Below are 15,937 nucleotides of genomic sequence, written 5' to 3' on the forward strand. Positions count from 1 at the left end.
AACACAAGGACTCACTACATGGATGAACATAAAATGTATAGGTGCTTTTTGAACATCCCATTTCACATCTAAACCCAAATAACCTTCACTCTTCTGGGAAGATGGTCCACTAGATTTTACAGTGTGGTTGTGGAGATTTGTGCTCATTCAGCCACAAGTGCATAAGGGTCAGGTACTGATGTAGGTTGAAGAGGCCTAGAATGCAGGCAGCATTCCAATGAATCCCAAAGGGTGATTAATATGGTTAAGGGCAAAGCTCAATAGCAGACCACTCAAGAGCTTTCACTCCAAAACATGTAAACCATATCTTTATGGGGTTTGCTTTGTGCACAGAGGCATTGTCATGCTGGGACAGGTTTGGGTCTTCTAGTTCAAGTCCACAACACATATGGCTGAAAAGGTCAGGTGTCACAACACTTTTGTCAATATAGTGTTATCGGACAGTATAGATAATAAGGCTCTTTAAATGCTTGTTTCTTTTCAATTTTGACCTTCTTTTCTTCTCTTTGTTAATGAGCACAAGTGATTTACCTGTGACATTTATACAAAGCTTTCATGTATATCGAAACTAGTTTTCAGAAATGCAATAGGCAATCAGTAGAGCCATTAAAATAGATCTTTAATTCCAGAATTAAGTTGAACTGTGGGATGACGTGTACCTTTCGCAGCATTAAAACTAAAATATAGCATTTCTGAAACTTGCTAATACTTCCCCCCCTCCCCCATTGCCAGTCAATGCGCCTCATGGCATGGGAGGAGTAAAAAAGTGCTAACAAGTTAGCTCTAACATTAAAACCACCTGCCTAATGTTAAGTAGATCCCATTTTGTGCCAACAAAACGGCCCTGTTCTGTCGAGGCAGGGTTTCCTGAAGACCTCTGAAAACATGCTGTGCTATCGGACACTAAGATGTTAGCAGCATATGGTTTAAGTTCTGTAATATGCAAGGTGGGACCTCCACGGATCAGACATGTTTGTCCAGCACATCCCTTAGACGCTTGAACGGATTCATGTCCGAGTTAACACCTTAAATCTTGATATTTTTTTTAGCAGTGGGGCAGAGCGTTTTTATCCCACTGAAATGAGGCCACTGTCATTAAGGAATACATTTGCCATTAAGATGCGTACAACAGTTGCTCAGGTCTGTATGCTTGCCCATTTCCCATGCTTTCAACACAACTTAAAAAACAAAAAACGGACTGCTCACTTGCAGCCTAATATATCCCACTTCTATACAGGAAATAATCACCTGCTAGTGCTTTCAATATTATGGCTTACATGTGTCTAGTAAAACTTCAGTGGCTTTGCATAAATATTAATTCCCCTGCACTTGTCCACATGCTGTGCAATTAGACTTAGCTAAAATTGTGCAATATATAGACAAATGTATTAAGACACCTGACTTTTTTTAGCCATGGTTCTTTTACGAAGTAGGAGGCACACAATTGTATAGGATGGTTTTGTAGCATAAACTTTTCCCCTAACCTGAACTAGGAGACCCAAAACTGTTCCAGCGTAACCATGTCCCTGGGAACAAAGTGAGCTCCATGACAGTATGGTTTATCTATTAATCAATATAGGAAAAGAAAAGGTAAAAATAATCACTATTTTGCTGAATAACGAAAATCCAGGTCAGCATCTATCCTTATAGGGAGAGGTGTTTTTATAAGGAATCCTTAATGAGGACACGCAGTGTAAAGGAGCCATGCTTATCGAAAAAGCATTAATATGCGTAATCTGTTATAGCCACACTACATGACAAGATGAGGACATGTATTGCTTTAATTAAAGTGACCTTTTCCTACTTCTCCTTCAAGATCAGGTCATGTGGAATTAACACACACATTAGCATATGTTATCTATCACACGTAGTGACAGACTAAAAACACTAAAGAGTTTCTTCCTAATCAAATCAAGCGGAAAGAGAACAGGCAAAAATCTTTAAAGCAGTTTCACCATTTTAATTTTTAATAAAGTTGCACTCATATTTAGGAACAGCCATCTTTATTTTGAAAATGTTGGTGACATGAATGTAAAATATCATCCAATGTTTCCATAAAATATAAAGTAAAAAACAAACAACAAGTACTGTTTTAATTTCAATTAACAATTAACCTCCCAGAGGACCCATAAGACCACTGGAAAGAGTGCACAAGAGATGGGGGGTAAAGGAAACATAATCATATCATATCAGTGAGCTGATGAAAGTGAAAGGCTGTTCCAGGGGCTTGTTATTACAACCATAGGTATATTCCCCACATCAACATACATTAAATGGCAACTTAGCATTCGAGTTCAATAAATAAACAAAAAGGTTTCTAGATTGTTGCTGTGTTGTATATGCGATTATCCCATATCCGCCCGAACACCCCCCCCATATCAAGTGCACAAGTGAACCAGCAATGAGACCATAATATGCACCAGACGCAGTTCCACCTGCAATGAAGCTCTTATTTGCATGTAAACTGGTGTGTTTAGAAGAAAATTACACAGTGCGTATGGCACAAAAGGTTGCATCGTCACCAAGCTATTATTGCTTCAATGTGAATCCTTTTGTGCTTTATTAAGTTTATCGTTTTGACAGTTTCAGGCCACACTTTCAATTAAAAAATAAAATAAAACAAAAAATTTGACTAATCACAAATGAGAGCTTTAGCATGTAAAAGTCAGAAGAAACTTGATGATGATCTCTACCCCGTCTCCTGGAGAATGCAGCCAGGTGCCCAGGTAGAGTGAAGGGGGTCGCTGTCAGAGATGGGGGAAGTCTCTAAAAGTCACCTGTCTCGGGATTGACCTTTGTTGTGTAGGCTCTGGAAGTGAGCCTCCCGCAGGACACGGTTGATGTGTTCGTACGAGGCCAGGCTTGTGGCATCAGATTGGTCTAAAGAACTATGTGGACTGCAAGACCTGAGGTTTTCGGCTCCGTACTGACTGCTTGCGCTACTGCTGGTCCCAGCTGCGTGCTCTGGACTACTGACCCCACTGCTGTCACTGCTGGAGGACTGAGGAACCAGCAAAAAGAAAGATCATTCACACTGACAGTTACAGCAGAGACTCAGCTGACACATGACTGTATTAGCATGAAGGTTGACCCTTTGCAACTTGATCTGTTAAAGCAGAACATGCAGGCAAAAACATGAAAAAGCTGAACAGACTGAAGGACTGAACCACTGCTGCATCACACTCTTTAGAAAAAGTAGTGCCACTATAAGTATCAGCATCATTATTAAATGAACAACATTGTGTAAGAAACCATTGATTAGAATGGATTTTTTTTTTTAAACATTGTTGTGCAATATTTCCAGAATCTTGCTTACATGCAACACTGATCGTAATACATTACATTTTTGGGATTTTTTTTTATCTTTATAAAGAGCAACGATGTTAAGCAGGTCATCAAAAACTATTTCTGCATTCTGATATAAAGAGTACACACAGCAGATATATACAAGCAGGGCCTGTGTGCCTCACCTCAGACTCCCAGGCTTCTCTGCTTCCATCAGAACACTGGAGTGTTGTACTTGATCTTTTGGACTGAGGCATCAGAAGTGCATCATCATCATCGCCTTGAGTGCGCTGCCTTTTCCTAAAAAAGTCGACACACACATATGAGCAAATCGCTAACATTATTATTAATAATAATTATGATAATCATCGATAGTATTAATCATTGCATTCTTTTCAACTCAGACACGTCTGAACTGCATCATACATTATAATCAAGCGTTCAGCGAAGTTGCCTCGAACAGACATTTTCCCCCATTATACAAAAGACCTCACCTGTTTTCAGATAACATGGCGAATCCCTTTATGGTTACTGAAAATCGTCTTTTTCTGGGCACTGGATCTGATTATAATACACCGATAAACACAACCTGGTGATCAGCTACAGTCGGCGCCTTGTGATGAAACCACTAAAAATGACCCTGGCTAATTGTTAGCTCAGTTAGCTAACGGCAATTCAAAGTGATCTAACAATACAAGAAACCTTACACACCACCACACACAGGTTTAACCTCTCGCCTATTGTTAAAACGTTGGAACTGTTGAATATCCACCACACCGGACGCTTCTGCAGTGAAATCATCCAGCTGGTTTACCCTGCATCCTGCTGCTGCCTGGCCGGCTAGCGCCCTTCGCCTGAAAGCTAGCTAGCTGAGTGAAGTTGTAAACATGAAGTTTATTCGAGTTTGTCGAAGCCGTGACAATTATTATCTCCCCTAAACAATCACCTATTACCCGCGTTTCCAAACAGATTTACTCTAAATCATCAATAGTTCGTGGGTTAATTATGAATAAACCGAGCTGACCAGGTGCTTCAAACAACTAGTTATTTACATAACAGTGCGCATGCGTTAACGCAACAGCGCACGTTACAATTTGTTAGTGACGACATTTCCGGTGTCTGCTTACAAAACGTTTCTTTTTTTAAAATATGTTCGTGATCAAAACTGTAAAAAAATTTGGAATTGGCAAAAATGCAATTCAATTATTAATCAATATTTCTACTGAAGGTCTGGCACAAACCCATAAAACAGACTTATTAATATACATTGAAGGCCCGTTTTTCTTTATTACAACACAAACTCTCAGTTTCAGTGCACTGTTCATTTATTTATTATTCCTGATGTTCCTGTGATGATTTAATATTTAATTCATGCAACAAAAACATTTCATATTTTTTGGCATGTTTTTTGCATAGACATGTTATTATAAAAATAAACATGGGCAAAAAAATCTTTGAAATGTCAAATTACTCAACCTCATATTTATCTCAGGCATATTAATTAACCAATTGATTTATTTAAGTTCGTTTTTTTCGTTTGTTGCATTTGTTATATGTTATGTATACTGTGTGTGTGTGTGTGTGTGTGTGTGTGTGTGTGGGTGGGTGGGTGGGTGGGGGTGGTTTATTTTTCTTCAGGTTGCTCCCATTAGGGGTCGCCACAGTGGATCATCCGTCTCCATACTACTCTGTCCTCTTTCAAACCAACTACCTGCACGTCTTCCTTCACCACATACATGAACCTTCCTTTAGGCCCTCTTTTTTCCTCGTTCCTGGTGGCTCCATCCTCAGCATTCTCCTACCAATATACCCCATGTCCCTTCTCTGCACATGTCCAAACCATCTCAATCAGGCTTCTCTCACGTTGTCTCCAAAACGTCCTAAATGCGCTGTCCCTCTAATAAACTCCTTTCTAATCCTGTCCATCCTTGTCACTCCAAATGAATATTTTAGCATCTTCAGCTCTGCTACTTCCAGTTCCACCTCCTGTCTTTAAGTCAATGTCACTGTCTCTAAACCATACAACATCACAGGTCTCACCACAGTCCTATAAACTTTTCCTTTCACTCATGCAGATAACCTTCTATCACGAATCACTCCTGCCCACTCTTTTCCACCTCTTCTCCCTGCAACCGCACCACACCACTCCACTGCCCTTCCTCTCATTCACACACACTTACTCTGTCTTATTCCTACTGACTTTCATTCCCCTTCTCTCCAGCGCGTACATCCACCTCTCAAGGCTCTTCTCAATATGCTTTCTACTCTCAACACAAATCAGAATATAATTTGCAAATATCATAGTCCACAAAGACTCCTGTCTGACCTTGTCCGTCAACCTGTCCATCACCACGGCAAACAGAAAAGGGCTCAGAGCCGATCCTTGATGCAATTCAACCTCCACCTTAAACCAGTCTGTTGTTCCTCCTGCACATTTCACTGCTGTCACACTGTCATCATACAGTGCCTTGCAAAAGTATTGACCCCCTTGGCGTTTTTCCTATTTTGTTGTCTTACAACCTGGAATTAAGATGGATTTTTGGGGGGTTTGTATCATTTGATTTACACAACATGCCTACCACTTTAAAGATGCAAAATATTTTTTATTGTGAAACAAAAAAGAAATAAGACAAAAAAAACAGAAAACTTGAGCGTGCATAACTATTCACCCCCCCAAAGTCAATACTTTGTAGAGCCACCTTTTGCAGCAATCACAGCTGCAAGTCTCTTGGGGTATGTATCTATAAGCTTGGCACATCTAGCCACTGGGATTTTTGCCCATTCTTCAAGGCAAAACTGCTCCAGCTCCTTCAAGTTGGATGGGTTCCGCTGGTGTACAGCAATCTTTAAGTCATACCACAGATTCTCAATTGGATTGAGGTCTGGGCTTTGACTAGGCCATTCCAAGACAACACTTGAGTGTTGTTTTAGCAGTATGCTTAGTGTCATTGTCCTGCTGAAAGGTGATCCTCCATTCCAGTCTCAAAACTCTGGAAGACTGAAACAGGTTTCCCTCAAGAATTTCCCTGTATTTAGCGCCATCCATCATTCCTTCAATTCTGACCAGTTTCCCAGTCCCTGCTGATTAAAAACATGGTGTTCTCGGGGTGATGAGAGGTGTTGGGTTTGCGCCAGACATAGCGTTTTCCTTGATGGGCAAAAAGCTAAATTTTTGTCTCATCTGACCAGAGTACCTTCTTCCATATGTTTGGGGAGTCTCCCACATGCCTTTTGGCGAACGCCAAACATGTTTGCTTATTTGTTTCTTTAAACAATGGCTTTTTTCTGGCCACTCTCCCGTAAAGCCCAGCTCTGTGGAGTGTCCTATGGACAGATACTCCAATCTCCGCTGTGGAGCTTTGCAGCTCCTTCAGGGTTATCCTTGGTCTCTTTGTTGCCTCTCTGATTAATGCCCTCCTTGCCTGGTCCATGAGTTTTGGTGGGCGGCCCGCTCTTGCCAGGTTTGTTGTGGTGCCATATTCTTTCCATTTTTTAATAATGGCTTTAATGGTGCTCCGTGGTATGTTCAAAGTTTTGGATATTTTTTTTTATAACCCAACCCTGATCTGTACTTCTCCACAACTTTGTCTCTGACCTGTTTAGCAAGCTCCTTGGTCTTCATGGTACCGCTTGGTGGTGCCCCTTGCTTAGTGGTGTTGCAGACTCTGGGGCCTTTCAGAACAGGTGTATATCATGTGACACTTAGATTGCACACAGGTGGACTTTATTTAAGTAATTACGTGACTTTTGAAGGTAATTGGTTACACCAGATCTTATTTAGAGGCTTAATAGCAAAGGGGGTGAAAACATATGCACGCACCACTTTTCCGTTATTTATTTTTTAGAATTTTTGAAACAAATTCTTTTTTTCATTTCACTTCACCAATTTGGACTGTTTTGTGTATGTCCATTACATGAAATCCAAATAAAAATCTATTTTATTTCCAAGTTGTAAGGCAACAATATAGAAAAAACGCCAAGGGGGTCAATACTTTTGCAAGGCACTGTACATGTCCTCAAAGCAAATAATGCATCTTTGGTACTCCTTCTCAGCATGAAACCATACCGTTTCTCACCTCTGCCCTCAGCCTGGCTTCCACTACTCTTTCCCATAACTTCATGGTGTGACTGATCAACTTTACTTCCCTCTAGTTACTGCAGGTCTGCACATTTTTTTCTTAAAATCCGGTACCAGCTCACTCCTTCTACATTCCTCAGGCATCCTTCCAAATTTTTGTTAAACAATCTTGTTATAAACTCCACTGCTATCTCTCCTAAACATCTCCATACTTCCACTGGTATGTCATCTGGTTCAACCAACTTTCCACTCTTCATCCTCTTAATCGCTGCTCTCGCTTCCTCCTTACTAATCCTATCCACTTCTTGCTTTACCATCTCCACACATCCAACCTTCTCTCTCTCTATCATCCTTCTTATTCATTAGCTGCTTAAAATACTCCCTCCATCTTCTCAACACACTCTCCTCAATAGTCAACACATTTCCATCACCACCCTTTATTGCTTTATCCTGTTTTTCCCAGCTCCGTCCCTCTGCCTGGCCAATCGGTATAAATCCTTTTCTCCTTCCTTAGTGTCCAACTTCTCATACAGCTCCTCATATGCCTTTTCCTTGGCTTTCGCCACATCCCTATTCACCTGCTGCATTTGCTCGTACTCCTGCCTACTTTTCTTATCACTCCTTATGCATTCCTGCACTTTCTCATTCCACCACCACGTCTCTTTGTCTTCCTTTCTATTTCCAGATGTCACACTAAGTACCTTTCTATCTGTCTCCATGATCACTTCTGCAGTATTTGCTCAATCATCCAGCACCTCTTCACCACCACTGTGTCCCTGTCTAAACTCTTCCCTGAACCTCACACTACAGTCTTTCTCCTTCAGTTTCCACCATCTTATTCTTCACCTGCAAAACCATCCTAAGGACCACCATCCGATCCTGTCTAGCAACACTGTCCCTTACCAACACCTTACAGTCTCCAATCTCCTTCAGGTTGCATCTCCTACATAAAACATAGTCCACCTGTGTGCACCTTCCTCCACTCTTATACGTCACCCTATGATACTTCTTTTTAAAATAAGTATTTACCACTGTTATTTTTATCCTTCCAGCTAAATGTACCACCATTTGCCCTTCCACATTCCTCTCCCTAAGATCATACCTACCCATCACCTCCTTATCACCTCTGTTCCCTTCACCAACATGGCCATTGAAGTCTGGAGACTTGTTTAGATGGCAGATTAGCAGATGAAGCGAGTAGAACAAACCATTAAAATTAAGTTTATAAAATGTCACAAATTAACTCTTGACAAGACACACTGGTAATGTGAATACCATTCCAGGTGACTACCTCATGAATCTGATGAGAGAATGCATACATTGCCAAGTTGTCATCAAAGCTACTCGTTGCTTCTTTAAACAATCTAAACTATTAAACATTTTCTGGGTTATTCAACAAATTTTGTTAACTATGCAAATCCATACGTGTCCTTTAAATGTACAATGATGAAAATGATAAAAAAAAAAAAAAAAAGAAAGCAAAACCACCTTATTGCATCTCACAGCTACAGTTTTTTTTCCTGTAGATAGATAGATGTGATGAAAGATGATTTTATGTCTATCTATCTGTCTGTCTGTCTGTCTGTCTGTCCGTCCGTCCGTCCGTCCGTCCGTCTGATTTATCTATCTATCTATCTATCTATCTACAGGAAAAAAAACTGTGTAGCTGAGATGCAATAAGGTGATAGATAGATAGATAGATAGATAGATAGATAGATAGATAGATAGATAGATAGATAGATAGATAGATAGATAGATAGATCCATCGATCGATCGATCGATCGATCGATCGTCCGTCCGTCCGTCCGTCCGATCTATCTATCTATCTATCTATCTATCTATCTATCTATCTATCTATCTATCTATCTATCTATCTATCTATCTATCTCACAAATTCTATATAGTTCTCACCTTATTGCATCTCAGCTACACAGTTTTTTTTTCCTGTAGATAGATAGATAGATAGATAGATAGATAGATAGATAGATAGATAGATAGATAGATAGATAGATAGATAGATAGATAGATAGATAGATAGATAGTCAGTCAGTCAGTCATCTGAGTGCAATGTCACAGCTGATGACATGGGATTGTTTTGCATCCACCTGACGCAAAACACCAAAAGAAATTGACTGCATTTCAAACACGAGTGTTCCATAGTGCACACGGAGGTCCACATAGTGCACTTTCTGTGCAATAGTAGCGCTCCGTTTGGGACGGAGCCTAGCAACGGCGTCGCTCGTTAGGAAGCCGGAAGTGTATGCTTCTGATCTCCGCGAATGACACAAGCGCAGAAGGAGGAGGAGGGAAGAGGAGGAGGAGGAGGAGGAGAGCGCCTGGAGGATCAGACTTATACAGCAGCGCGCTGTCTTATAATATTCTACTAGAGCAAGAATTAACACGCACAATGGGAAATACGGATTCAAAGCTGAAATTTCGAAAAGCGGTAATCCAGCTGACCACGAAAACGCAGGTTGGTGGTGTTTGTTCGACATGTGTACTGCGTGTAAGAGCAGGAAAGATCTCCAGATGGAGAGCTGAGCGGTGAATCAGACCGCGGATCACCGCAACATCACGGATGCGCATGTGACTCGTGTGTAATTATACAGGCGTGATAGACGATGTTTATGTTTATGATACACAGGCTTATTCATATTTAATATAAATATGTTTATATGTATTTTCTTGTAACGTTGATCAGCGTTGCACCTGCCAGGGGTCTGCGGTCTGTCGACGTTTTTTTCCCCCCCAAAGCTGATGACAAGCCTTTAGGAGGGGAATCAAATCCCCTCAAATAGGACTCATATCCGATTTCTCATCGACTCCAATCGATCAGATAACGCTTATTGTTTATTTGCATTTCTTTCACGCATTTTAGTCTCTTTGTATTGACTTCTTGATTTGATCGATCCTTTTTTTTAAGGTGATATTTCTTAATTATCATTATCATCATCATTATTATTATTCTTACTTCTGACAAACTCATATCATTCAGGTCAGTTCTTCAATCAAATGTAATTGAAATTAATATCCAGTTACTTATAGTCCTGTTATCACGCGAGATTTTGTGTTCTCGCGAGACCTGTTTATCTACAGCTTTCCCCAGGCTTTATTTAGACAGGCTGCTGGTCTGTGTCGTGCTTTGTGTGGAGGGGAAAAAAATAAATATCCCTAGTATTATTTAAACTTTTGTTTAGTGTTGTTTTCTTTATTGTCAGTGTCTGGGCAAAGTAATTCAGATGTATACAACCATGTGGAATGATATTTTACAGTGTTTTAAACATTTAGCTAGTCTGATTTACCTTGGATGGAGAAGTGAAGTCATTTTTATTGCAGTATCTGAGCCAATATCTAGTTATTTAAGCCCATTAAATGTAGTACTTGCATTTAAGAAGGCAGGTTTGTAGTGTATGTTGCCTTGGCGAAGAGAACCAAATATTAAAGACACGCAAACACACACACGTGCACACACGTAAACAGCTGTCAATATCTCGAACTATAACTCATTCTAATGTAATACTCCATATTGCTTACACATACTGTTAAATCTCTTAAATGAGCTGGATCTTATTAGTCCCGTTCATTTCAGTCAACTTTCACCCCGCCTTTTTCCCCCTCACCGTGTCCTAAGACAGTTTCTTTGCCCCCATAACAGTGGGGCTGGAAGCAAGTTTATTTGATGGTTTTTTTATTGACAGTCTCTATAAATCTGGACAAAGTAAATCAAAATAACACGACACTGTGAAATTATATTTCCTTGGGCATAGAGAACAAAACATTAAAGAAAGCCTCCCAAGGAAAGACATACACGTAAATAGCTGTCAGTGTCACTATTGCTTACACATATTATTAAAGAAAGCTTTTAAAAGAGCTGAACATATCAGATGTTCCTATCAGTCAACTGCTACATTCCTTTTTCCTGTCATTCAGCCAAAGACTCCTGATAGACTTCATTTCTGTGTTGTGTCAAAAGTTATCTAGACTGACAAAAAGTGTTATGTTGCATGTACACAAATTTATGACAGAATAATGCACTTTTGATTTCAGCCAGTGGAAGCCACAGACGATGCTTTCTGGGACCAGTTTTGGGCCGACACGGCCACCTCAGTTCAGGATGTATTCGCCCTCGTGCCAGCTGCAGAGATCCGAGCAGTGAGAGAGGAATCGCCATCCAATCTGGCAACCCTGTGTTATAAGGTAGCTGCATTCGCAGGCAAAAATAATTTACACATTTACATGGGTCCCAAGTCTCAACGTGTAAACTTAAAGCAAAGAATTCCATTGTTTTGAAATAAAGTCTTATTTGGGTTAGCTTTGTTTTTCATCAATGTGCGGCAGAGACTGTTTTGGGGGAATGAAGTGCTCATGCCATGTAGGCGCAGGAAGGCAGTCTGTGTGCTTCCCTTCCTGTCTACAGCTGTCTGCTTCCTTTTAAACACTGCCTATCAACAGAAATAAGAAACATCTAAACAGGAGCTCTCTGATTTTATAAATGTGCAGAGACAGAACTAGGACTATATGAGTCAAGGAGCAACGATTAGGATCAGCTTTCCTTTGTATGTATACTGGTATTCATGAGTATGTGAATAACCCCTTTCATTGGGCCTTCTGGTGTAGCTCAGTGAGGTAAAACTGTCTGATCCTAGATCACTTATCTTAATTTTAAGACCCTTGATGACAGATCTGTTAGTACTGTACTATACCACCCTATACTTTACAATACTATACTCTACCAGAATGATTATATCCCCATCCACAAAGCATGGGCAGCTCACTAATTACATTTTATGAGTAGGAAAATTATATTAATCACATTTGTGGCTTTCCAATTGGTAATTCCACAACAAACCATATGCACCTTTATATCTGACCTCACATTTTTGCCGTCCATGATGGTAAATTGCCTTGCCTTTTTTGGGCTCCGATTAGAAACCAGTCTCAACACAAACCTCTATCAAAGCCAGAAACATTTGGAAACAAGGCATTTATAATTCTCCCAAGGGATATATGAATTAAAAGGTTTTTCTAAACTAGTGGAAATATATTTGGTTTGCCTGTGAATATGTGAAAATATTGCCTGTGTTTTGGAAACACTGGAATTACAATGAACACTTATGTGAGTTTTTTAAATGACTTATTAGGGAAAGTCTTCGTGACCATCAACAATACACCACTTGAGAGAATATTTGTGGAACACTACAGTACCTAGCAGAAGTTGTCCTGTACCAGGGCTTGTAATGGCCCATCACTTTGCTAATATCACATCACGTATCTTTAGTACATGCAGATGAGATGAGTCACATTTCATTATTATACAGGATGTGCGTGTCTTTCTACAGATCCTCTGTCGTGACTGAAAAAACGGAAATTCCTCGTGATAAATGCTAGTGTACTAGGTGCAAACTTTGTGTATAGGATTACATTAATTGAAGCACAGATTATTGAAGATTTGCATTAGTTTGGCATATGACTTTTCACCTATATATATATATATATATATATATATATATATATATATATATATATATATATATATATATATATATATATATATATATATATATATATATATCTCAGTTTGCTCCTTCTAAGTGAAAGGTTAGTTAGGGCTTACACCAAGCCATGTTTCAGGCTGTATGCGTGTTAGCAGTGTAACCTTAATCTTATTTTAACCTCAGATATGTACAGTTTATGAAAATGATATATGAAATGTATATGAAAATATATATGGTTGCTTGCTTGACACATTCTCGTTTTAACAGGCTGTGGAGAAGCTGGTGCAGGCGGCAGAATCAGGATGCCCAAGCGAACAAGAGAAGCAGGTCGTGCTGAACTGTACACGCATTCTTACTCGCATCCTGCCCTACATTTTTGAAGACCAGGACTGGAGGGGCTTCTTTTGGTCCACCGTCCCCGGGGCCGGCCGAGCCGGAGTGAGTAACATGTCTCACCATTTCGGGATTTGTCATTTCAGTGAGCACTTACAAAGACAGAGATAAGACACCCACACTGCTGAAAACACAGAGCTCTGATTCAGGCTTGTTGGTTGGGAGTAGGAACAAAGTGTATCGGGTGTCTCAAAGTGAGAGTGCTGCTACAAGACCAACTCAGACCTGTCCATTCTGTAGCACGAAGTAGCCAGAAACATAACCGCATTTGGTTTTTAGCAGAAAGTATTCACTGGTCGTGAAAAGTATAATCGTCTGTTTAAGGTGGATTTGAGCTTTGCATTAACGGATAAGATCAATAATAAATGTAAACTTAGTTTAGAAATATAATAGAATAGAATATATAAAATTTTTAAAACTTTATAAACATGAGCATAGTATGCCTTGTATGAAGGAGAATCTGTATAATCTAAGTCTATTTAAAAATAGACAAAAATTTATTGATTTGTTGATTTTACCAAGAAAAATATACAATGATTTATATTTTGATGCTTCCTCTAATGAATTGAATGTCATTCAGCATTTCATCTTAGGTGTTCTCAGGACAGAAAAGGGGTTTCTTGGTAGTATGAGAAGCTGCATTTTTCCCCCCACTGCGTAATTGTCGATCGTTTTCCTAAAACAGCACACCTTTTTGTTTGAAATTCCGTCCTTACATACGTTTTTTTTCACATTTGTAACACAGAGATGATCACTACAGAACTGCTATAGTAAACGCAAAGCTTTGCAAGTCTACTTTAGAGTAGGACAACGTCCATATAAAATGTATCCACCTTTTGCACACACATGACAACGTCAGCTGTCGTATCTCAGCAGATGGAGGAGATGGACGATGATGACGATGGAGCACGGCCCCTAGCAGAGTCTTTACTACTAGCCATCTCTGACCTGCTCTTCTGTCCGGAGTTCACAGTGCAGAGCCATAAGAAAGGAGGGCCTGTGAGTAATCTGTCAGAATCTGTGTGCCGTGTGTGTATCCTGTGCCACTCCTTCCCTGTTGTCACACTTGGTCAAATCTCCTGAAGTTCCTGGTTCAGCTCATTCATATGTAAACCGGACAAGGTTTCTTTTCTTAATTTCCCTCTCTTTAATCCCCTATGGGATTATTGACTGACAAGTCCTGTGGTATGAGGAAGTAGGAGAAGCATTTTAAATGTGTATGATTAATCTTTTTTGTTGTTTTTTTTTTTTTTTTATGAAGCTGAGCTCTCTCTCAACTGACCAGCACCCCCATACTGTAGATCGTTCAGCATTTTATTTATACTTGAATAGAAGTATGAAAGATTTTGCTGTTTTTTGTTTCTTTTTCGTTTTTTAGCTCCTGTATTAGTTTTAAGCTCTATATAGGATTTAAATAGTATAGCAAATAGATTATCACCATATAACTGAATATTTAATTACAGTTTCTTTTCAGTCATTTTCTGCAGCTTAAAAATGGGTTGCCAGAGTATATTTAAATAAATTGTTTTAAATTAAAAAATACCTGAGTCGGACATGCTGTTGTATAAATCGATTCGAATTTTATGAGGGAAAAACTCACCAACTATAAGGTATATAGAGCCTATGATTTTGCATTAATGATGATGAGTTGTAGATGTACTGTGTATTGAAATATTATTGCTTATTGCAGTAGTATGTCTACTTCTTTACTAGAACTTTCTCGTATCTTTGTGTTAATCGTACGGTAGTTGACTGCTTTAACGACTATCCTGTTTTTGCTCTTTGTCTTTTTGTCTGTCTCTCTCAATCTACCTTCCCAACCCCCAACCACAGCCTAGAGGTGTTTGTGTGTGACCGTTTTTTTTTTTTATTTTTTTTTTTTATCTATCCCAATTGTGCTGTTTCCACAATAATTATTTTTATTTGTACCTGAACTTAGTTTGTTCTATTTACCAAACCCTAAATCAATTTCTACTCTTAAACATCCACTCTGGCCACAAGATATTGTTTCTAACAACCAAAACCATTTAAAAACAAGGCATGTTGATTTCTTTCTAGAATTTTTTCTTTTTCTTTTATTTATTTATTTTTAATGAGAATAATTATGATTTGGCTGGTCTCTTACAGACTTAAACACTGTGCCAATATATCACCTTATATTTTTTTAAACACTGAACTTTAAAGTGACTTTCTACTAATGAGTTGAAAACATGAAACAAAGATGACTGTTTCTCTGTAAGAATTAGATGGTAACCAATCATACTCTTATGGCTGTTCTGTTCAGGATTCACTGGAAGATATGCAGTCGCTGGACAGCTGCGAATACATCTGGGAAGCAGGGGTGGGCTTTGCACAGTCACCAGCACTCAACTTCATCCATGATCTTAACAGGTGAGCATGCAATCATATGCACTGTGTGTTTCCAGAGGAGAGCATTGTCTCATGTTTCCTGGGTAACCTTTTAATCAGTAATCGCCACACAAAGGCCATTCAGAGAGATTCTTATCTCAAATCACAGCAGTTTAAGGTTATTAGGTAACAGCCAGTCCTGGTCTGTTTGCTTTTTCTATTCCTGCTGGGGCAGGATGCTTTTAAGGCAGTGTGATATATCTGTGAAATATACAAATGTGACCAATAAAATGCAGTATGTAAATAAGAATGCTTTCTTAGTGTTTTTATTGGTTGC

At 39.3% G+C, this 15,937-nt stretch overlaps 2 protein-coding genes across 6 annotated transcripts in view; one reads left to right on the forward strand and one right to left on the reverse strand.

Moving 5' to 3' along the window:
* Positions 1-1,939: 1,939 nt before the first annotated feature.
* On the reverse strand, positions 1,940-4,371 carry LOC310739766 (uncharacterized protein). The gene is made up of 3 exons (XM_083566009.1): positions 3,780-4,371; positions 3,471-3,585; positions 1,940-3,001 (listed from the first exon to the last, which is right to left on the reverse strand). Exons 1-3 carry the CDS (start codon positions 3,794-3,796, stop codon positions 2,774-2,776), a joined length of 360 nt encoding a protein of 119 aa, XP_083422135.1. The 5' UTR covers positions 3,797-4,371; the 3' UTR covers positions 1,940-2,773.
* Positions 4,372-9,659: 5,288 nt separating this feature from the next.
* LOC310739668 (protein HID1-like) overlaps positions 9,660-15,937 on the forward strand; it is a 484,702-nt gene continuing 478,424 nt past the window's right edge. For 2 of the 5 annotated variants that reach the window (XM_083565824.1, XM_083565822.1), the window contains exons 1-5: positions 9,660-9,836; positions 11,411-11,560; positions 13,126-13,296; positions 14,125-14,250; positions 15,536-15,642. In XM_083565824.1, coding sequence (XP_083421950.1) covers positions 9,771-9,836; positions 11,411-11,560; positions 13,126-13,296; positions 14,125-14,250; positions 15,536-15,642 — 620 coding nt within the window. In that variant the 5' untranslated portion in view covers positions 9,660-9,770. The remainder of the gene's footprint in view (positions 9,837-11,410; positions 11,561-13,125; positions 13,297-14,124; positions 14,251-15,535; positions 15,643-15,937) is intronic. The other 3 variants (XM_083565823.1, XR_014537450.1, XR_014537451.1) reach the window with 3 other exon arrangements.

This window comes from Silurus aristotelis, assembly GCF_946808225.1.
Source record: "Silurus aristotelis genome assembly, chromosome: 17".
Classification (NCBI taxonomy): domain Eukaryota; kingdom Metazoa; phylum Chordata; class Actinopteri; order Siluriformes; family Siluridae; genus Silurus; species Silurus aristotelis.

What these genes read in the sequence shown, in the direction of transcription:
- LOC310739766 (XM_083566009.1), bottom strand. An exon ending in GAGAAGCCTGGGAGTCTGAG is followed by an intron (nt 3,002 to 3,470) that starts GTGAGGCACACA and finishes CTGGTTCCTCAG; the next exon opens with TCCTCCAGCAGTGACAGCAG.